General features: G+C 34.1%; 1 protein-coding gene across 4 annotated transcripts in view; it reads right to left on the bottom strand.

Moving 5' to 3' along the window:
• Positions 1-1,270: 1,270 nt before the first annotated feature.
• Positions 1,271-23,956, bottom strand: part of EPC1 (enhancer of polycomb homolog 1) — an 88,880-nt gene continuing 66,194 nt past the window's right edge. For 2 of the 4 annotated variants that reach the window (XM_011369474.2, XM_011369471.2), the window contains exons 3-15: positions 18,322-18,467; positions 17,692-17,898; positions 17,159-17,307; positions 16,167-16,326; positions 14,978-15,154; positions 14,809-14,898; positions 14,577-14,725; positions 12,761-13,113; positions 5,924-6,042; positions 5,757-5,843; positions 4,793-4,934; positions 4,326-4,689; positions 1,271-2,655 (exon numbers count right to left, since the gene is read on the bottom strand). In XM_011369474.2, coding sequence (XP_011367776.1) covers positions 2,583-2,655; positions 4,326-4,689; positions 4,793-4,934; positions 5,757-5,843; positions 5,924-6,042; positions 12,761-13,113; positions 14,577-14,725; positions 14,809-14,898; positions 14,978-15,154; positions 16,167-16,326; positions 17,159-17,307; positions 17,692-17,898; positions 18,322-18,467 — 2,216 coding nt within the window. In that variant the 3' untranslated portion in view covers positions 1,271-2,582. The remainder of the gene's footprint in view (positions 2,656-4,325; positions 4,690-4,792; positions 4,935-5,756; positions 5,844-5,923; positions 6,043-12,760; positions 13,114-14,576; positions 14,726-14,808; positions 14,899-14,977; positions 15,155-16,166; positions 16,327-17,158; positions 17,308-17,691; positions 17,899-18,321; positions 18,468-23,956) is intronic. The other 2 variants (XM_011369475.2, XM_011369473.2) reach the window with 1 other exon arrangement.

The following is a 23,956-nucleotide window of genomic DNA, read 5'->3' as shown; positions in this document are numbered from 1 at the left end:
AACATTTTAAATTTTCAGTCATACTAACCAGTCACCAGAACTGAAAGGCACATTTTTATCTTTTCTCCTTAATAAATATAGAACAGAATACACAAAGGTCGTTATCCGAATTGAAAGTCTGTCCCTTTGAGAAAAGGAATTCTCTTAAAGGTAAGAATAACTCTAAAACATCCAATCAGGGATCGCTGTATTTATTACGTGAAGATTTTTATCACACTCTCTTGGTAATCTTGCCCAGATTCATGGCTTTTAACTTCATCTATAAAGATGACTGAAGTTTTAACCTCCAGCTAAGACCTCTCCTCCAAATTTTAGACTTTTATATACGACTGCCTACTTGACACCACCAGCTGGATGTGTCATGGAGACCTCAAACAGTCCCAACTGAGCTTCCCCCAAACCCACTCCTCAGCACAGTGCTTTTGCACTGTGGCCAGATACTCGGGCTAAATATCTTGGAGTCATCCTTAAAATCGTCTCTCTCATGTATCTCGCATTTATTCAGTGAGCAGTTTGCTGGGTCGACCTTTAAAATACAAGCAAAACTTAACTACTTGTCACGACCTCCTTGTCACTATTGTCTCTCATCTGGATTGTTACAACTTGCTTCCTAACTGGGCTCCTCCTGCAGTCTGCCTTGGACACCCAAGCCAGGGTAGGCCTGTTTAGGTCACATCATTCCTTTCTTCCAAACTCCTTTCTCAAGTGAAGGAAAAGCCAAAGTTGTTAACGTCACCTCCCGGGCCCTCCAACAGCAGGCTCCCCACCAGCGGGCTCCCCATTACTCCCTGACCCACCCCGCTGTTCTCTTTCCTGCTGCACCAGCCACCGTGCTGTAGTTTTAGCGAACCAGGCACAGCCACACCTCAGAATCTTTGTACTCACTCTCTCTGCCTGTAAGGCTTTCTTCCCAATTTCACATTGCTGATCAAATGCAACCATCTCTGTCAGCCCTTCCCTGCCCACCCTTCACCCCATCCTGGCACTGCTCCCCTCATTTCCTTGCTGTACTTTCCCCCTAACATTTACTATAATACAATTTAAGCTTTACTTATTTTGTTTTTATCACCCAATGAGATTATACACTCCATGAGGGCAGGAATTTTTCCACCGTTGTAGGAATGAAAACAGTCTGAGAGTAATCATTCAATAAGTAATTGTAAATAAACTTAAAGACATCATTATCATTCCCATGTCCCTCTTTACCAAATTACTTTAATTAAAGTCACACAATCTTGGGGTAAAAATAAAAGCAAAAGACCACTACACATTAGTTTGTCAACATGTAATGCCCTGGGTTTATTTTGTGAGAATTCTATCACAATTTTTTCCAGGTGGGATTAAAAACCTTAAGGGTAATGTATGCCATTGGACTGGGCATTCAGACTTCGGTACTGACAAAGCACTAGCAGTAGTCTGTTAAGTACCATTCTCTTCACAGAAGAGAGGTCAAATATTTCCAAAGGAAGGCACCCGATATTTGTGGTTCTGGCCTTGCAGCCTTCTGGAGAGTCTCAAAAGGAAAAGAGCTGGCTGGCTGTTTTTAGAAACTGGAATGATGATGCACGTACAGCAATTACTGCATTCTTCTCCCTTATATCCTTTTTTGTAAGAACAAGTAAAGAATGAAGTCTTTTAAACAATTCGACAATAAAAAAGTACAATTTTTTTTGTGCTAAAAAAAGGGCAAGACAACATAAACTCCAGTTGTAAGGACTCCATTTGCATACTTGATTTAACACTTTTTGGTGTGGAAGGAAATGGGCTACTAGGCTGTTTGTAGAGCAGCAACATAACATTAGTGCTTTAAGTACCAGAAACTGCCCACAGCATCGTGGGCAAGTGGGGACGGGAAGATTCAGGAGACTTCATTTTTAGCTTGTTACTTGTCCTAATGGTAGTAGACCAGGAAGATCCCCATTTAACAGTACATTCCCCATTTTTTTTTTTTTAAAAACTGATGCCTTTTTTTTTTTTTTTGTAAAATTCTGTATGTATGTCACCATTTTTTTTTCACATGATACACAGAAAACTCAGGGACCCGGAAGGGAACCAAGTTATGTTATACCATTTACAAAATACCAAGGAGTCCACAGCTACCTAACACATTTACTACAGCACAGGAACCGATGAAGGTACAGTGTACAAAAACTGTAAACACGGCACAATAAATAGATAAAACAGCAGGTTCCGCACCATGCACATGATGTGATGACACTTCATCTCTATACAATCTCACATCTCACACTCTTTGTTGCAATTTATTTCCCTCCCACCCCCCACCCCCAAGTGCAAAGCATCACAAATGAACATTTCTGTATTCAAGTAACATATATACAAGGGTATTACAAATATGCAGTACTGTACAGATAATTGCTGTATTCTTAATTTACAGATGTTGATTTTTTCCTATTAACAGTAAGAAAAGAAAAATTGAAGCATGAGAGATGAGCTTTGCTGTCAAGTCCCCACAGCTGCCACAGAAACGCATGTGCTGCATTCCATCATCCCTTGCATTCAAAATGCTACTGATGCATAGCACCTAATCAAGTCCCCAGGTTCCAGTCCCATTCCCGAGGAAGCTACGTGACCTCCATCGCTACTGTATTGTCTGCTATGTTGTTTAGTGCTGGCTTTTCTGATTCATGATTTTCCCTGTTGAAATAAAGTTCGATAAATTACTTTTCTGCAACAAATTTAACAAATACAAATTTAACAAATCAAGGCTATCTTCCCAATAAAAAATTTAAATATTTTTAATAGGAAGAAGTTTGACTCTTTTGAGACAAAATTTCGGGTAGAGGAATATGAACCTTTATAGTTCGTTATCAGGAACACACAACCAGAAGTCAGGCTTATCCCACTATAAATTCCACGCTGAACATATTACTAACTGAATTCCAGTAGTGCCCAAGGAACCTGCATGTTAAAAACAGAAAGAACCCCCAAATAGTCACAAGAGTTTAAAAAAAGGCACAATGACTGAGGTTCCTTCCTGTCAGGTTCTACATGCGCAGATGAGTAGGAGAGCGACTGAGCTGGGCACCAGAAGACCAGGGTCTCAGCTGTGCTAGTACCGAGGCTGCTGAGTGTGCTTAGAGAAGTCAGTTAACCTCTCTGGACCTCAGTTTCTTCATCTTTGAAACAAAGGGATTAAAATAAGTGATATAAAAAGTTTTCCATATGCCATGAGTATCCCATGATTATAGTTCTATAGCAATGAAAACCATGCATTATATATTTAAGGACTATGACTGATTAGGTATGACCAGACTCAGGACACTAATAAGAATGGGTTAGTACTGAGCAGACAGGAATGCATGGGGATTGGAAACTAAAGGCTGCAGTCTGTTGCTACAAACCCTGCTCCTCCCTCTGGGCCACTGTCAGCTGAGGACCTCTAAATATCAGTCTGGCCTTCTCCTACTCCGACTTCAACTAACTTTCCCAAATCTCTAGACAAACTAGTTTACTTGTTAACCTCGGAACACATTTATATTTCTCCGACTGTCTTCCTTTTCTCTGCCCAACCAAGAACATATCTGATCTTATTTTGTAGAACTTTCCCAGAACACCCCCGGCATGAAAAGATGTCTCCTTATACAGAAATTACAGCCATAATCTATACAATTAATTGGACACGTATATAATGCTTTGTGATACCTCTAGAATGATTGTTACCTATTATTTACAATTACCATTATTTAACTTTTCACACTTTATGTTTGTTTTCTAACTAAACTGAAAACTCCTAATCTATCTCTTTTTGTTTCTCCCATAGTACTTTGTCAACAGCAGGATTTTAATTGCCATTAATGTTTAAAATAGAATGGAGCCTGAGCAAACATTCTAAACTGTCTACTGAAACCCAAGAAGACAAGTTAGCATAGAAAATAATGGTTTGATTAAAAGTTGACCTGGTATGAATACCGTAAGCCTTTACATTAAGAGCAGCTTAGCATACTAGCTATGGTGAGTTCTATCAATTTTGTCTACATAAGAAGCTGTGGCAGAAATCATAAACAAAAGAAGCATTCTAAAGAGAACTCCTTCCACCCAAAAGTGGAAGAAAAATGAGAGCATTATAAGTTATTATTACACTAAGAAAGTGATGCCCAAATCATACATGAATATTCACTATACCATTTAGTCCAAATTCTCAACAATACTGAATTACATTTATCTATTTAGTTCTTATATAAAGAATTCTCATTTATACATTTTAATGTACCAAGAAAAAAGGAAAAAACACATAGAGAGTAATGTCAGAATTAAAATTAGATCTTTTATTTTTCAAACACTTTCGTCTTAAGATAACTACTTACCTTGGGACTGAATCTACAGAGGATGAAGATGGAACCTTGGAAACTTGACAGTTTGCTGCGGCAGCCAGCTTTAAGGCAGACGATGGAACAGCACTTAAAGTCCTAGGTATATGTCGTGCATTTATGGGGGCAATAGAGTTTACAGTGGCAACTGATGAAGGTACAGTTAATCGAATGTTGTTCCCAATCAGGACCTGAGTTGTTGCAGAATTGGCAGCAGTTACTTGATGACTCAGTGCACTGTGGGAACTTGAAGTCTGTGTCATGTTTGAAGGCTGTAACAAAGTCGAACCTGCTGTTGATGGACTCGTATGTACAAGTGCTGTTGGCGTAGTACTACTGAGGTGTAAGCCCTTGTATACTCCTAGAGGAAAAGAAAGAAGCAACTAAAAATTTGCAACTTTGCTGTTTATTATAGATATGTGTCACAAAGAGTAGCAAAACCATTTCAGTATCTTTATCCTTACCTGAGGCTGGAAGGACGCCATTCACCCCAATTCCGAGCACCACATCATCCTTCATCTTGAATCCCATTAGTTGTTCTGATGTCACCAAAGCAGAAGCAGCAAATTGAGCACTAGCAGAATCCAAAGTCTTGGAAACAAAACCCTAAAAAGAAAAGTATGAAACAAATCTAATCAGCATCATTTAGTCTCAAATTAATATTAAAGCTACACAGGGCAAAAAATCAATTTGACTATAAACAAAAGAAGTGGCAAACTACTGAAATATCTTTATATCTCTTCTGACAGTCAAAACTCAAGGAATGTTCAAGTAATCTTATAACTTAAGGATTATGAATTTTGATCTTCATATGTGACTATATATAATATGGACCAATTAACAAAATAAACTTTCTATAACGTGGAAACAGTAAATCACCAACACAAAGTGTTGGACAAGAAATAAGCTAGTAAAACATTTCAATGATTGACAAATACATATAATGAATAAATGAGTAGGTAAACTTCTTTCACTTAACTTACACATATATACACCTATAACCAAAGGCACCTTTGGGACAGTAAGATAATTATCCTTTTAGAATGGAAATTAACAAAATATCATAACAAAATATCATAAAAAGGCCCTTGAATTTTTTAAAATGAATTTTTCTTTCAAGATGCTCAGAGACTCAACTCTCAGCCTTTAAGCCTTAAATGTATTTAAATGGCAAACATTTATCATGCTTTAGGTTTAAAAGTGATTTATTCTAAAAAGAGGTTATATTAGCTTGATAATCTTTAATCAATTTTAACAATAATTAAAATACCAAAGATAAGGAGCTAGGTGTAGGTGGGGTTATAAATGAAAGAGGAGTATTTACAGACCACAGTCTGGACTTGAAGACAGGGTCTCCATCTCATTTAACTATGCTTTTTAGTTTTACTTTTTAAAATAGGGAGCAGAGGCAACAGCTTCCATACTCACCTGTAATGTTCTTTCTAAACCCTGTATAGAATGGCTATGATGTAGATTCAGGCGAAAGCCACTTTTCTGCTGGTTAGATGCAAGGTTCTATGACAACAGTTGGTAATTAGAGATGAACTCTGGTGGGAAACAATGAGGGATAATCATAAGACAGACAAATCCCTCACCTGTGAAGTGTTGGTGGAAGAATTACTATTTGCTTGCTGTTGCTGAATTTGTGCAAGCTGCTGTTTCTGCATTAGTGCCAGTTGCTGTTGATGTTGCTGGTATTGTTCGGCTGTAAATGCTGAACATAAAATGAGGAAACATTTTATAAAAATGCACAGATATACACATCTTACAATACTAAAACAAATTATAGCATTAAAAAATTTGTGCAAAATTAAAGTATTTGACAAAAGCTCATGGTCCTGTTAAAGATCATTTTTCAAATAAAATTTCAGCATTTTTTCAACCACATTTAATGAGAGTGGCTCGGGTCTAAAGAAAAACAAAATTAAATTTCCTGAGTTAAACAGGAAAGAGAACCGCTCACTTCCCAAGCTGCAGAATCATTATTTTTGTAAGCTGTGACACTTGTGCTAGACAGTGTAAAAAGGTAATACCAGCTTTTTAATCCACATATTTAGAAATCAATTTTGCACTGAGTTTGAGAAGAAATCTGATAATTACCATTTGGTTTCTAGTTTACTCGTACTATTGTCCAAGGCATTCAGAAGATCCCTAATGGTTCTGTGTATAAATTGTTATACATATTTTCTAATTTTAGTCATAAATAATTCTTCTACATGAAACATAAGATTGTTGGTTTATTGCTTTTTTTTTTTTTTTTTAAAGAACCCATCCTTTAAGTTTAACAGGAAGAAAAGAGGCTCCAAATGTTAAGGTTAATTAATTTTCCCCACCCAATTAACCCACCTGGAAAAAATCCAGTCAATAAGAACGGAGTTGTTTATGTTGATTTACTGTACAGAATGATGTCTGAGGAAAGACACTGTATTATGCTACTTATGTTTGTCTATGGAGAGCTCAGTTCTAAAAAAAACAAACAAAAAAATGTTCATTTATTACTCCCCCAAAAGTGTGTGCATTTTTTAAAAAGGAAACCTTTTTCTTTTGCCAATTAAAAAAAGAAAAAAAAAAGCACATACAATCACAACATCTGACCTTATAGGCTTCTTTAAGAAGCCTGTGATGTTTGGATAAGAATTATTTCAAAACAAAAAAAAAAAAGAAAAAGAAAAAGGGTTATCATGCATCCCTGGATACCAGGGAATCTATAAATCATGCAAATTTTCTCAACCGTAAGTTTATTATTTTCAAAATACTGCCACTTAATTTTTGTCTTTAACTGCATTTTGATAATTTTGTTAGAATATCACTCCATCGAGTTTTATAATTTTCACTTATAATTCATGAAGAATCTTTATGTACCAGGATACAGCTTCTACCCTGTAGAACTACAGATGTTTAGGTAGGAATTCTTTCATATTTTGAATGGATTAGAAAATTGTGAACTAATATTTATGAAAACCTCAGAAATTACTATATCAACACAGGCTCTTATACTTAAGTTGAACTAAGTTTTTGGGCTACAAGAGCAAAAAATTTCTTGTTGGGAAAATTCTATTGATTTTTTAAATTTTGTATTACAAATCTGTTTAGTTGATATCTGTCCTTCGATGAGTTTCTTTTCCTACTATGTTTAAAATTCTCAGATCTGATTTCTACAGGGAAGACCTTTACTGATAATAGAATAATTCCTAAATACTGATGTAAAAGTAACTTTCTGTCACTTGGATCATTTACATAGAGCAGAAATGTGTTGAATCAGAACTTGAGGAAAATTTATAAAATTTAATGCTGTCCTGAAAAAATGTTTATAATTAATACAATATTTATGTTTTAAAAAAATCCATAAAAAGCAACTGTTTAAACCTAAAGATCCTTAATTTAGTAGACAGTTTTGCTAATATGTTTTTTTTTTTAAATTTACACTTTAATTTCCTAAGCTTGAGTGAGTTGCCTAAGTCTTGAATTTCCTAGTAGGAGATGCTCAGTAAAAAATTTTAAAAAGGACCAATTCTGGAAGGGCAGATCATTACAGATATAGGAAAACAATAATTTAGTATTCACCGAAGACCTAAACAGAAAACTCCATTTATATGAACGGAAATATTCTTTTGTAGAATTTTGCTTGTGTTTGTATTATAATAATAATAAAAAAAACTAGCAACAATAATTTGAACATCAATTTGAATAAAAGTTCCAAATAGTTTTGCCCTATTTAAATCAACATTTTAATCCTTGGTTTCTAAAAGGTCTTGAGAATGTCACTATTTTTTTTTTTTTTTTAACAACTATTAACTTCCTTCTAATACCGATTTAGAAATAAAAATGTACCTGACATTTTAATCACTAATACTCATCAAGATTTTAGATCACTATGTTAGTTAGCCTATTTCTTAGGTATCTCTATACTCTAGAGTCTGGTTATAAAATTTTCCCTGGATGTTTTTGATAAATAATCTAGAAGAAACATACAGAGCAACATACAAGCTGGAAATGCTGGTACTCAGTATGTTCATCTAAAACATGGAAGAGATTAAATTAGGTGATCACTGTAGTCTTTTTTCACCATGAGATTCTAAGATTTTATATTTCTTCTTAGAAAAAAATAAAAGAATTTTAGATCAGGAGGGATCTTTGGTGATTTCCTCCTATAACCTTATAATAGGGATGAAACTTTCATGCGAGGTCACAGATATTTACTAGTGGAAAGGGAAAAAGACCACCTTGAAACCAATGAGATTTTAAACATAAATATAGACAAAAGTTTCTTTTAGATTTATCATTATCTACAAAAAATAATAAAACTTATGTACCAACAACGTGAATCAAGTGCTTTGAAAAAGTCTCACAGACACAGCACCTAATAAACATGAGTCTAAGCAGCAGAGAAGTCATGTGAGGGACATGAATGATTAAAAACTGAGACTAGGGAAGGAGCATGGCAGGACTTTAAATATTTGAAAGACACTATGATGATGTTGGAGATCAAGAAAACTTATCCTGTATGCTTCCAAAGACAAAACAGGAACCAGCAGATTTAAATTTAAGGAAGCAGCTTTTGTTCAATATATAGACAAACATCTAAACAAGATGCTCAGTGGTAGAATCATCTGATTGAGAAAGTTGTTGAATGTGCCCTCACTAGAAGCGTCTAGGCAGAGGTCAGAAACTACTGTTTGGTTGCTTGTTATAGTTCTCTGGGGTAGGAGTTTAGATGAAATAATCTAGGATTTTGAGTTCACTTCTCATACATGGAAACTGTCATGCAGTACACTAGCACCTGGAACAGCCCCTTTAGGTCACTTTCCTGTAGCTGAAGCAGATCAACTGAGATGACCAAAGAAGAAAAGGTGGGGAGGGTGACAGGTACTTAGGGAAAAATAATTTTAAAATTCAGTTTGAGACGACAGATTCTAGATTACCAAAATGTATATTTCTTAAAAAGCAAACAAACAGAAATACCCCCTATTAAACCCAAAGACCTAATTTAAGAGACATCTCTCAATTAGAAATTTTTTGATCAGTACAGAGCCAGGGAATTATTCTAATAAAGGAAAAGGGGTAATTTAAATATATATAAAATGAAATGACTCCAGACAGTATTAAAGTATGATCCCCTAATCAGTAAGCGTGAACTGATAGTTTTGATCAGCCATCTAGATAATCCAATCTGAAAAGAGAAGTTTGGTAATTCATTTGATGGCAAAACATGACCAAACCTGAATTCATTTGGCTGCAAATGACCAGAACATAAGATTATTTGTGGTCAAATATTCTACGTCGTGTGACTTAGAATATTCTTGCACTTCACCGTGAAAATGCAGAACCATTAATGTATTTCACTACAAGTGCTACTCCAGATTTCGCTGAGGATGTAATTCTGAATTTTGAAACACATCTGGATAAGGATTAAGGTCCTACAGACTTATAAAATCCAACAATGAAAATATTCAGTGCTCAAACCTAGAGTTCTTTTTCTACAGTAAGATTAAATATCACTTTACAAACTGAAGTAAATTGCACTAAGTAAGCTACAGATATTGAGACTTAGAACATAACATTCTAGCTACATACTTCCTATTCACTTATGAGAAGAAGTCTTTAGTACAGGTGTATGAGATTAGAAAAATGAGTTACATGCTGATGAAATTTCATTGAGAACTAGGAATTCAAATCCTAAACATATAAAGGTGGTTTTAAAATCATTTTTCTGTTTTCAGTCTTTCTGAATTAGAGTCCTAATTATAAAAAAAAATTAATTCTGACATCTGATATCCCGTAAACTCAAACACATGCAAATGATACTTAGTCATTGAACAAACACTAAATTTTCAAAGGTCTTTTCATAAATTAAAAAAAATTAGAAAACCGGATTTGAAACTGTCCAAATCACGTATTAACTAAAGATTATGAAAAATGCGCAATTCATCCTAAGTTTTGGAATAGATTGAGTCCTAAAATCTAGTCCTGGGAATTCTAAATACACATATGGTAAGCCTTCTCGAGTTCCTCAACATGGTGTCATTCTGTTGTATAGCAGCATCCGGAAGGACAAGTACTCCAGCACCTGACTCACCAGGCTACTCATCTGGCCACATAACTATGCAAAATGGCCAAGACTGGGAAGCAAGCAAAAAAGATCCTGAACAGCTGAAACAGAGGCTACAAAAGTTGGTGTGTTAAAACTCATTCCCTTCCCTTAAAATTATGGGCTCTTGATATCCTCATTTAGAATTTCCTATTTGAAAATGAGAATAAATAGGCCCTTTTGGATGATTTAGAAAAACCAGTCCAGAAGGCATCATTATGCCACAGCACACATATTAATATTTAAACAATGACAGAATAAGCAAAAATGACAAAATCGAAACAGACATTTGGCTTAAATAAGCAGCAGGCAAGTTTATCAACTGACTCATATCTCACATAATAGTTAAGTTCTAAAGTCAGTGTAGGAAAAATTAAGCCTTAAAATTTCCTTTAGAGTGTACCATGATGCAGACCCATCTCTTTCAATAAACCCAAGAGCCAGTTTTGATGCTGACAACAGACTAGATCGGAGTTTCTGTGGTTGAGTACCAGATGAAGTAATGTTAGTGGGCCATGCTCTAGGAAAAAAAAATCTTTAAAATTATAATTACACTGCCCAAAGTGAACTGCTTCATATGACTAAAGTGGCAATGCAGGCTCTGCTGCAGGGGAGCAAGGGACCACTTCTGCTCCCACAGGGATCCACGCTGGCAAACATTCTTTTAGTGGAACTGTATTTAGAATCCTGTATAACATCTAAATTGCTAAATTTTAATTTTTTGTTTTTCTCCAGGGGTCTGTAATTGAATTCACTTAAATGTACATGTGATAAAATTCCACTGTAATACGTTTTATAGAACATAAAGACAAAAGCTTTAGGTTTCTGGACTATTTATAAATATAAAAGAATAAAGCTCTACTTTATAGCAAACTGTAGGCATCTATTCTCTGAGTATATAGGAAGCTCCAGTAAAATTTAAGGGAAAATTTAAAACAAGTGTAACAAAAAAAATTGATAAACTCATTTTTTAAGAGCTGTATCACATACATACATATATATATATGAGAAGGAAATGATTTAAAGGAAAATTACAGTTACTAAAGATTTTTTTTCATCAGCTAAACTTTTGGTAATATTACTATTCAATGTTTCCCTTTTAATATTCTTTGGCCAACACAAATTAAGTAAGTTTTACAATATTAATGCTTACTTAAGTTGAATAGCAAAACAATTCATAAAAGAGATCATTACAAGATCCTTAGGATGGTTACACAATTCCACTTCTCTGTTTTAAAAGGAGGAGAATGTGCCAATTTTCTACAAGTCTCAAAGAATTTTATACAGCTTAAAAATCCTTATCAGGGAAAATGCATTACAAGCTTATACTTTTAAAATCTCTACATTCACTATAAATAAGTCTTTCATATTTAAAAGTTTTTCATTTTGATTGACTATAAAAGCAGAGAGATGGAAATTAATGGGATTATAAATAACCTGTTAGACCTCAGATAATTTAGATTATCTTCTAGTTGATATCTAAAATGTAATTATTTTTCTTATAAGCTAAAACTTCCACTTCATAGAAATACTTTTTTTCTAACCACAAAATAAGTTAGTTTGTGAAATCTTTTCTGGAGGTCTTTAAAAAAAGCACATTTTAATATTTAGTAGAAGGTTTTACTGTAGCCTTACATGTTTAAGGAACAGAATAAATATCTTTATAGTCCTTTCAAAATCTAAATTTAAATTATCTTTACAAAAATCTGTAGTAACATAATTTTAACAGTGAATTTCTATAATTTCCATGCTTCGGATAACAGATTGATGCTTTAAAATAGAAATCTAAAATTTTAGAAATATTTTTAGTAGACAGCATTTATTTTAGATACATTTTACAAAGTAGCCATATGCTAAAGTAGACGTTATCTAAAAATGTTTCCAAAATTATTAAAATAATCCTTTAACTTAAATATTGTTCTGTGAAAAATTAGTCTCTCTTATAAATTATTCTGAATTACTGTGACAGCAGATAAGCCTTGCCAGTCTACTTTTAAGCAGTCTAAGTAAAAGACTAGAGACGTGTCCAAGCATAAAACAGCGATAATTTGTGGTCCGTTTTCTTTTCATATTGTTTTGAAAACGTAATTGCTGGATTTTGTGTTTCTCAGTGCATCCAGGAAACAAATGTCATACATTAAACAGTAATAAACCACCTTAGTATGTAGATATGTTTAAATGAAGAAACAGGATTCAAATAAATACTTAAGCATAGGTCTTTCTTCTTTTTTGTAACTATTTTGAGATAAAAGAACTTTTAGCCATAAATACAATAAACCACATATTCAAAAAATTGATGAACATGAATTTCTACAGAAAAGTACATCATAACAAATAAACATACCAAAGTGTGCTGAACCACTGCTACTTTTACTTTGTGTAGAGGTACTGCATGTCTGGGTCCCAGGTTGTGCTGTTCCTGTTCGATTTATACTCCTATACAATTTTCTACAGGAGAGTTCATCATTGTCACTGTCATGTAGGGGTGGTGTCCGAGGCCTAAAATGCCGCCATCTACATGATTTGATATTGACTAGTATCTGACTGAGGTCTTTAGAGAAGGGTTTGTCCGAGGTATTTGTTTCTGAGGTATTGGCAAACTGATTGACGGGAGAATGTTGTGGTGAGGAAAGCATTTCCAAATCCAGATGGCGAAATGTACTGTCATAGTCTGAGTGAGCTCTGTCCAGTAAGACCCTGTTAAAAACAAGGCAGGAAACACGTATGTAAAATAGTTATTCAAAAATTACATAAAAAAGGTTTTTCTTTCTCCCCCAACTCCCAAAAGCCATTTCATACTGAATATTTAAAAGCTATAGATTTCATTATTTCCGTAATTGGCCGTATAGGCTAAAATCTCACTATCTGATAGGGGTTCTTTCTTTATGTTATAATAATCTTATTAAAGAAGAGTAATCCACCTCAAAGAATAAGGTAAATATTTTACAACAGCAAGAGTCTTCTAACAGTTCTTTGGGTTGGTCTACCAGTGTAAGTTACGGATAACATATGAAAATAATTTTCAAATTACTTTTAACCAAAGATTTTCACATCCATCACAAAGTACCAGAGCACTTTAAAAAATGTTGCTAACATATATGTTCTCTATTTAAGGACAAGCTTTTTGTGTGTGTGTTGTGGGGGTAGGATGGGCAAGGTAGGAGAAAAGCAGTAAAAGGTATATGATCTTTGGGGTATGTTATACTATCGAAATTTCTAATAGACAAAATATTTGAGATCCCTAACTCGAGAGGATATATTTTGACTCCATCTTAAAATGCTAATGCTGACTAATGCTAGTACAGAATAAAATATAGCCAACATAGAGAATTTTCACTACTACTGATGTTAACACAACGATGTGGGGAAAAGTGCTAAATAAAATGTATTTTAATGTCTGGATAATTCTAAACTAATGTTTAAAGTGATGAAAACTGCAACTAAGATTAAAAAATGAGACAAACATACGCATAAGCCAGTAATATGTCATAAATCATATCCTTAGGTTTCTTCCTGAAAGCACCTCGATATTATCTATTTTGCCTTTTAATTTTTCCGCATTTTACGTGAAAGCTTTCGTTTTCTTTGCTTTTATGCACTCTGCAATTCCTTCCCTCCCCCCATACAAAGGTGTTTAGAGTATGAAGGAGTTCTATCAGGTTTAAACAAAGGCAGAAGAGCAATCAGATCGTGACAAACTGGGATGTCAAGATCAGGTCATGCAGATTTTTAGAGGCCTTTTCACTGATGAGTTAAACAACTCAGTATACTATAAATGACATTTCTTAGCCTATTTAATCCTTTTTTTAATATCTCCCAGAACTCCTGAAACAACTTTTTGTAGTTTCTTAATACAATTTATGCAATCATGATTTACACCTGCCCTTGCGTGGTGCCTTCTGTCTGAATTCTGTTAGGATAGATATCTGAGGTTTTCAAATTTGAGAAGAAAAGCAGATCCATTAGGGACCCATTAGTTATGCATTAAAAGCTATGGTTGTATAAGAACCAGGGAGCAAAGTATTTCAGTCAAAAAATCAGTTTAGAATAGCAAATGACAACAAATGAGCTATTTAGAAGGATTACCTCACTTTAAATTTTAGATTTGATTACTCTACTGTCTAAAATATCCCCATGCTTGCAATACAGAAACACCTTACCTTCCACCGCGCCCAACCCGTCTTCGTGCAAATCCAATACACCTTTGGGGTACGGTAAGGGTAGTTAAGCAGTATCTATATCGCACATCCCCTAATCCTCCATCTTTAGGACTAGTCCAAGGCCAGTTGCCAGTTTGGTCTAAGTGAGGCTTAAAAAGAAAAAAATCCAAATTATTTTATTTTCAGTTAAAGGTAAACAGCTTGTTATTTAAAAAGAGAGCCTGAAACTTACAGCATAGTACTGACAGCCTGCTTTCCTACGGAAAGCAAAGGGACCATCGGGATCGTTTTCTTCCTCAGCTTCCGAAGAGCCGGACAAAACCTTTAAATAAAATGAAGTGAGTCAAAACATGACTTTCTACATCCCTGCCCTATAGTCACAGAGAGATTTTTATATTTACCTGGGAGAGAGGCTCTTCATCAGAACTGGGAAAGTCATACTGGTTTAAATCTTTAGCATTAAAGACCGGCAGCGCAGCAGGACTTGTCTGTTGAGGTGGGGCAGCAGCAGATGACGGTAAGACTTTGGGCTTCTTTTCATATTTACGTTTAGGTCGGATAAGATCGGCTTTATCTTGCTGCAATAAAGTCATTAGTTAATCAAACACTAGGAAACTATGTTCAATAAACCTGCAGTTTTAGGGAAGTTTTAAAAAGAAGTTTACTGCTATATGAAAGCATTCATACTCGTATAAGAGATACAGACTCATGTCTTATATTGTAAAGCCTTAGAGGTTGGTTGGTCTCTGTGAAAACATGAATACGCTCCTACAGCCTAAACATAATCTCATAAGTTATTTTGTTTCAGTTAGGAAAGGAAAAGAATGTTAGTTCTCCAGCTTCTGAAACCCTGTAACTGCAGTCAATATTTACTGCTAGCTTCTGTCTTTTTCTTACTTTTCTATGAAAATACAGGAGAGAATTAAAAAAAGGTAGAGGGGACTATCTAGTCTTTATTCTAAAGAATTAATAAATCAATATAGGGAAAATAATACTGAAAACAATTTTACATACACACAAAGCAGACTTCAGATTACTAGTTAACATAGAAAATAAAGCCATAATACTGAGGTGTTATGAAAATAAAGAGTAGTGAGGATTTACCACTAGTTGAACAATGAAGGCATTCTGGAGTGGTGAATTAATTCTGAGCAGTTTTAGAGGATAAAGTTTTGAAATCATTAAACTAGGGAAACGAAAGGGTAAAATATAGAGGGCAAGAGTGATTGAGCTGATGAACATAGGGCATGTCAGAAATATGTATAAGCAGTGATGGCAGAGGCTAGAAGTATGACTTTGATGTGTAGGAAAAAGGCAAGAAAGATTATAGGCAAAAAACAGTATTTGTTAGGAGGAAAAGATCATGGCAATATCTGGTTATGTAAACATGATAAATATTTCTGTCAAGTTTTATGCAGTGTGACATTATGGTTTTTGGGAAAAGTTAATTACAAAGAATTATTATTTATAAGCCCTACTGAATCAAAAGCTGGCTTTGCAGCAATATTTCATATGTATTTTTCTTTTCACTTTGATTCTAATGATAAAATGCCACTCCATTATCAGCTATTATCACAGAACTTTTATCACCTTATTAACTTTAAACTCCTTCACATCCATTGGTTCCTGATGTTTAAATTGACTGCTATTAGTAATAGGGATGATGGGGATGGCATAAGTAGGTTTCACTGGCTGTCTCTGTGCCATAACCTCAGACATAATCTCTCCATTGTAGTCACCCAAATTATACCTGGAATTATAAAAAAGAAAGTTTAAAAAATTAGTTCTGTAAGTACTTATCCTTAGGACTATTAGTAACAGAGATATAATTATATACACTGATTAGAGTTGGTAAAATTACAGTTAAACTTCGACTAATTTGCTGAATGCTTATTAAAATTAAAGATTACACAATTCCTTTGGTTTCTTTCTTTTACTTTTTGGCTTAGAGCTTTATCTTGCCACCATAAATTGATGACGGTGGAAAAAAAAGCAAAGGTTTGAATTTTAACTTAACAATTTTGGTGAGAGATCAGGCGGACATGTTGAAATTAATGCCTCAAATGGTGCTGAGGAACTTTCTGCTAATTTGAATTGCCTGTGCTGTAAAACTAATTTTTCAGAACTGAATCACAAGAAATTTAATAGTGGTTTTCTTTAGGGATAGGGACTAGGAAGTTGGGAAGTTTTCTTGTGTACCTTGATGAATGAGTATTAGAGTGTTAAGATTATGAACCTTTCCCCCTCCTTTATGCTTTTTAAAAAATCAGTACCATCTAGTGAGCAAAATAAAAACTTTGACAAATTCTCTCCCTTATACCCTGCACAAACTCACATAAGTATTAGAAAAACAAGATTTAAAAATGGAAATATCTGGCATATTGTAGTTTACTGAATTCAGTCACTTGAAAACAAAGAGAGGAACACGTAAAATTTTACAAAGTATATCAACCACACATTTAAATAATCTCTAATTATTAAAAGATTATGGAGTCACAGATGACTGCTTAGAAAATAAATCAACTCAAGATTCAAAATGCTGCTGGTAGCATGCTTCCTAATGCTAGTAAAATATACATTACCTCTTTTCCATTATTTCCAGTGTTAAGTGCAATAGCTCCCTTTTACTCTTTTCTCTTCTTTTTATCATCTCTAGAATAGTAACAGCCCGACTTAGATCTCGACGCAGCTTAAGCATTTTTTCATAAGAGGCCTCATCATTTTTGCGATTCTGCAAATATAAAGTTGCTTGTTTAATGTCAATAAGCATTTGGAGCTAGAAGCTACAATAGCTGAACATAACAGCTATTAATATATATAAAAATGTGTATATTTGAAGGGAAGAGAATTTAAAAACTGTGAAAGGAGGCAGGGATTGCCAGGAAATCAATTCTGTATATGATTTTAAATGGATTAACATTAAAATATATCAATTGCTCCATAATGAATCTTAAGGTTGACTCATTTTACATTAACATTTTAAATTAGATTATATAGAAAGTCTACTTAAACAAATTAAAACACAGCCTTCAGATATTGAGATATTCATAACTAGGATATAAGAAATTACATCAAAAAAAAAAATTCCAAAAAAAATTCTCCCAAATTCACTTACTTTCCGAGTCTGCATTTTTTCAGTACGTCTTCTGAAAGCCACATAAGGATCATTTGTGCTGGAACCATCTCGCTTCTCTTGTTTTACTGATGGGATAAGAGATGGCCCGCGACAATTTTTTCTCTTTTTAATCCAGTATTCATAAACTTCTCTAATTAATTCATCGTCTTCTTTTAGCAGTAGTTTGGCTTCCTGCAGACTGACTGGCTAAATGTAAAATTATGATGTCATTTTCACATACAATACATATATAAGGTTTAAAAGTACTTCTAAATTTAAATGAAAACAATCGAAATAACAACAGAATGTACAACAGCAAACATGTGGAATATCTTGCACACATCATTGAGCTAGATACTTTATATACATTATTTTATTTAATTTTCACAAATATCCTATGATATTTATCATCTCTATTTTATAAATGGGAAAACTGAGTCACAGATAAATGTAAACATATTGCTCAAAATTATTAGGTTATAGTGGGCTGAGATAGAATATAGCTTCATTCTTGTTAGCTCTATAGCCTGCTTGCTTACCCCTCTCCTCAACGTTCTACTTTTTCCATATAAATGTAGATATTTATATAAATACACACACACTTATTATATATGCACAATTAAGTTGTACCTGCTGACCACTGCCTTTTTCTAGACGGTCAATCATCTCTTCAAATTGCAATGGGCAGATGTCCATTTTCTTTTTCAGTTTATTCACGAATACTTCATCTTCAGAATCCAAATCATAATCAGGCTGTTCAGCATCCAAACTAAAAGCTGACAGAAGATACCATAAACAATCATTTACTGTGTGAATCCATCGACAAAAACCTCTCACAGATGTCTGGATAAAAATAAGACCTAAACTTTCTGAAGGAATAAAAAGATTTCTTTGAATTTTGTTTTCAGACATACAATCTAAGCTTATAGATATGTTTCCCACATTTGAAGTTTAAGAAAGGAGATCACTTTTAATGTTAATATGGATATAAGTGATAAAAGACAACGGATGTGATCCCATTTCCAAAAGCAAATAAACTAGAAGCTCATTATTAAGAACATAAAGAGCTTATTAATGTATTGCATTGAACTATATGAAAGTTTTATAGTTCAAAACTTGATACAATAACAGCAATTTCATATGGTTTGATAAAAGGTCTTTAAGTAAAATTGTTTCTAGAATATTTAAGTCCTATTTTGTAGATTTTAAAAAGATTTCAATTAAAATATAGCTAACACAATATTGTGTTAGTTTTATCATAGTAGTGAACATTTATATACCTAAAGAAGTGGTCGCCATGGGAAGTCCAACAATCATCTGGAGTACAACACTATCACAATATTATTGACCATGTTCCTTAATGCTGTGCACCACATCCCTATGACTTACTTGTTTTATATCTGGTAGTTTGAACCTCTAATTTTCCTTCACCTATGCAAACAGAGCTTTTGAAAATCTCGAAATAGATTAAAAAAACTAGACTGTTGGATTAAAAATACTTGTTTTTATGTCTCTAACCAAGATAATCCATATTTGTGTGGTTCATCAGGATAACCACTAGCCATATGTGGCTAATTAAATTTAATTAAATTACAAATTCAGTAACTCAGTCACATTTGCCACAATGCAAGTATTAAAAAGCAACATGTGGTTAGTGGCTAGTGCTGTACCAGACAGTATAGATTGTAGAACATTTTCATCATCACTGAGAGTTCTGTTAAAGAGTGGTAATTAGATAATCCAGAAAAATAAACTGATAGGGACCAACCAGCAATGTTCGGCCTTCTTAAGGGTATATTTTATATACTTTTAGGGTCACATTTTTATATCACTTTCGTATCTTCCACTATAAAAATTACTTTTCTTTAGTTCAAATCACATTTACAAAGCTTAATTATTCATAAAAGTGAAACAAGCTCACCTAATATAACCTTACTTTTGCATTATCAAAATATATTTGACATACTTCTGGCATACATTATATCATCAATGACAAGTCACGTCTAACAAACATATCAGGGAACAGAATCAATACCGGAAGGGAAAATTCCTATCCTAGGGAGCTCAGTGAGTTTCCCACTGAAGTTCACAAGTATCTGAGAATCAGACTGCTCTTGCCAATGCAAGAGCTATTCTTTTAGTTGGTACAAACATATCTAGGATCTTTCAACATAAGGAGAGACAATTCTTGTTCATGTATAAAATATTAAAGCCCTAGAGAAAAGCTAACATGAAAAAATTCACTTTAAGATTTCATTTGACCAAAAAGACCACAGGCGATGATGAACTATAATTTAGCTTCAGCCAAACTTGCAATTCCTACAGCTCAGTGACAGCTTATAAAGATGTAACTTGTTTATCATGGTCCTAGAAATAGGAGAATCTTCAAATTTTCTGGGCCATGTTAATGAGTGTCTTCAAAGTAGAAAACAGGGTATGAAGAGAAACAGGCAAATGGGTTGTCTCTTCTAATTAAGTTCTGCCAATTAAAATGAGACCTAGCTAGCCAATAATTGTTAAATAATCCTGTAGAATCTAACTCCTTTAAAAATATTTGATGGGGATAAACACAGACATGTGTATGGTTAAACAAAATATAGTATAATGTACAGATAGGGAAAATGCTATAGAAAAAAATTTTAGCAAAAGAACACAATAATACATATAAACTCACCAGATAATTTTTAGAGAGCGGTACAAACCATGTACTTGCCCTCGGACTCAAGAGCCCAGGGATAGAGATGAAATGTATATAAATATCTATGTAACAAATGCCATATTATTGTTCAGACTAAGTGTATATGGTGGGTATGTCCGTAACTTCCAAGAGTATTTTAAAAATACAAGAAGCAAATTGTGAAATAATATTTGGGTGCATGAAATGGTACAAAATGTGGATTAGAAACAGAATACAATCACTGATTGAAAAGAAAGCACATCGTCCAAGGCTGAGCAGAAATTTCTCAGATCAGGAATGGTAAACAGGTTTCAACTCAAGCACGAACTCTCAATGACTGATAATATCTACTTGCAAAACTCCTGGAATAAATTCGAGCAGCAGAAAAGACTGGCACATTAGTGATATTTACTATGGGATAGTAGGTATTTGATGTCTTTGCCTTAGACCTAAGAAGACAAATCTATCACTGGCTAGTTAGATCAGGACATTCTTGAACTTCTTTATATTAATAAGTGACAGAGCCTGGAGTCAATTTTAGAATGTACGTGGGGAGAGTAAATAAGGAATCCCAGATTTGACAGATCTGAAATCCTTTGTAGATAAAGCTCTGTGGTTCATGCTAAGATTTTATGTGTCAGAAAGTAGTATCAGAAGAATAATGGGGGATTAAGAATGTATGTTGTAGTGGGATGGGGAGGCAGGTAGGCAAAGGGAAAGAGAAAATGTAATCTTTCATAATGAAGGCATAAAGACAGGATACATTTATTCGGAAAGGTATTAAAAAAAGTAAATGCTGTAAGGATCTATTTTTTTTAAAATTAAGTTTATTGGGGTAACACTGGTTAATACAATTATATAATTTTCAGGTATATATTATAATTTGACATCTCTATATTCTGTTGTGTGTTTACAATCCAAAGTCCAGTTTCCTTCAGTTACCATATATTTGATCCCTTTACCCACTTCACCCTCCTCCTATATTTGACTCCCTTTACCCCATCTACCTACCCCCTCCTCCCCCATCCCCTACCCTCTGGTAACCACTGGTCCATTGTCCATGTCCCTGAGTTTGTTTGTTTTGTTCATTTGTTGCTTTTAGGTTTAAATCCCACATATAAGTGATATCATGTGATTTTCTACTTTTTCAGTCTGGCTTATTTCGCTTAGCATGATTATCTCGAGGTCCATCCATGTTGTTGCAAATGGCAGTATTTCATCTCTTCTTATGGCTGAGTAATATTCCATTGTATATATGTACCACAGCTTCTTTAGCCAATTCAACGCTTCCACATCTTGGTCACTGTGAATAATGTTGCTATGAACATCAGATATGGGTTTTCACGTCTTTGGGGTAAATACCCAGTAGAGGGATTGCTGGATCATATGGTAGATCAATTCTTAGTTTTTTGAGAAACCTCCATACTGTTTTCCATAGTGGCTGTACCAATTTGTAGTCCCACCAGCAGTGTATGAGGGTTCTTTTTCTCGGCATCCTCTCCAACATTTGTTATTACTTGGCCTGTTGATTACAGCCATTCTAACAGGTGTGAGGTGGTGGCATTTCACTGTGGTTTTGATTTGCATTTCCCTAATAGATAGTGATGTTGAGCATCTTTTCATATATTTGTTGGCCATTTGTATGTCCTCTAGGGAGAAGTGTCTGTTCAGGTCCTCTGCTCATTTTTTGATTGGATCATTTGTTTTTCTGTTGTTAAGAGTCGTATGAGTTCTTTGTATATTTTGGATATTAGGCCCTTATCAGAGGCATTGCTTGCAAATATATTTTCCCATTGTAAGGATCTATTTTTTAAAAATATTTTTTATTTGAAGTTCAAACTTACAAAAGTTGGAAAATAAAAACAACACAAGGAACACCTACATATCCTTTACCTAGATTCGCCCACTGTTAAAATTTTAATGTTTTATCATTCGCATGTATATACTCTGTTTCTACACACACACACACACACACACACACACACACACACACAAATTTTTTGAGCCATCGGAGGGTAAATTACATTCATATAGCTCTTTACTGCTAAATACTTCAGCGTGTATTTCCTAAATATAGGTTCTTCTGGATAATAATAGTACAGTCATTAACTTCGTAAATTTACACTAGTACAATTTAATCTCCTGCCTTATATTCCAATTTGTCAGCTAATTCATAACATTTCCCCCCTCCAGCATAGGACCAGTCTAGGATCAGGTATTACTTTCATTGTTATTTCTTTAGCTAATTTAAACTGGAACATTTCCATATCTTTTATCTTTTAAGACATTAATTTTTTTTTTAAACACTCCTCTTACCAGGACTTTATTATTGTTGCTGCTGTTGTTATCATCATTACCACATTTCTAACTTTGAAATGAAAGTCAAGTGCAAAGGGAAGGGGGAGAGAGAATTGTTCCTGTCTATTCTGGTCAGACTGTTTTGTCCTTTCTTCCAGTATAAATAGGAAAAGAGAAGTCCTAGCTGTATAATCTAGAAGCTTTCCAGATCACTAATCAAAATGGAAACAACAAATTAAGACCTTTTGTATCAGGAAATGTTGAGCAGCGCTCAGTGAAGTAGCTTAGAAGGTACCTACCATCTGTAGCTAAAAAAGGGGATAATGGTTTTAACAGGGGTTTCTTCCTTCAGAGATCTGACTAGAATAAAAATTAAGATCTCTTTCCTAAGCCAGTTGAAGATAAGAATAGAATTGAGATGTTCCCAACTAATGTCAATGAAATGTTAACAGTTAACATCTAATGAATACATTTGGAAAATGGTGATTTAAAATACACTTTTTTTCTTAACTGCAGGATGCCCCGAGCCTATAAACACAGTAATATGCATTGTGATTCTGAGGGTAGGGATGGGAGTAATGTGCAGTTCATTCTAACATGTTTGGTCACTGCTTTTTTAGGGCACACTAATTATCATCTTAAAAACTCCAAGGAACAGTTTTTGTAACTTTTCATTTAAGAGCTTTACAAAACAGAAATGAGGGGAACTGAAATGAACCAGTCCATACATATAATTCGAGGTAATGTACCCTTCACAAGTAATTTACTAGACCGCCTAGTAGCCATGATTCAATGTTAACTTTGGAGAAATTTACACTATAATTAGCTTTTTTTGGGGTATTTATTATAGTATATTAAAAGCCAATACCAATTTTTAAAGAATTAACATCAATTTATACATTCTCTTCCAGAAAACAGAATAAGAGGGAACACTTCCCAATCTGTTTAATGAGGTCAGTATTACTTTGACACAAAAACCGGAAAAGAAAGAGTAAAAAAAAAAGAAGACTACCAACCAACATCTCTCATGAACTTAAGATGCGAAACTCCTCAATAAAATTTCACCAAATCCCACCCTATGATGTATGAGAAAATAATATACCATAGCCTAGTAGGATTTATTCCTACGAGGCTGGTTCAATATTTGAAAATCAACCAATGTAACCTATCATGCCGACAGGCTAAAGAAGAAAAATCACATAAAGCTATCAGTTGATGAAGAAAAAGCATTTGACAAAATCTTTTCATGATAAAAACTTTCAGTACACTAGGAACAGAGGGAAACCTCCT

This window comes from Pteropus vampyrus, unplaced genomic scaffold (genome assembly GCF_000151845.1).
Source record: "Pteropus vampyrus isolate Shadow unplaced genomic scaffold, Pvam_2.0 Scaffold150, whole genome shotgun sequence".
Classification (NCBI taxonomy): Eukaryota; Metazoa; Chordata; class Mammalia; order Chiroptera; family Pteropodidae; genus Pteropus; species Pteropus vampyrus.
The sequence above is the reverse complement of the archived record's forward strand: the minus strand, read 5'-3'. Positions and strand labels throughout refer to the sequence as shown.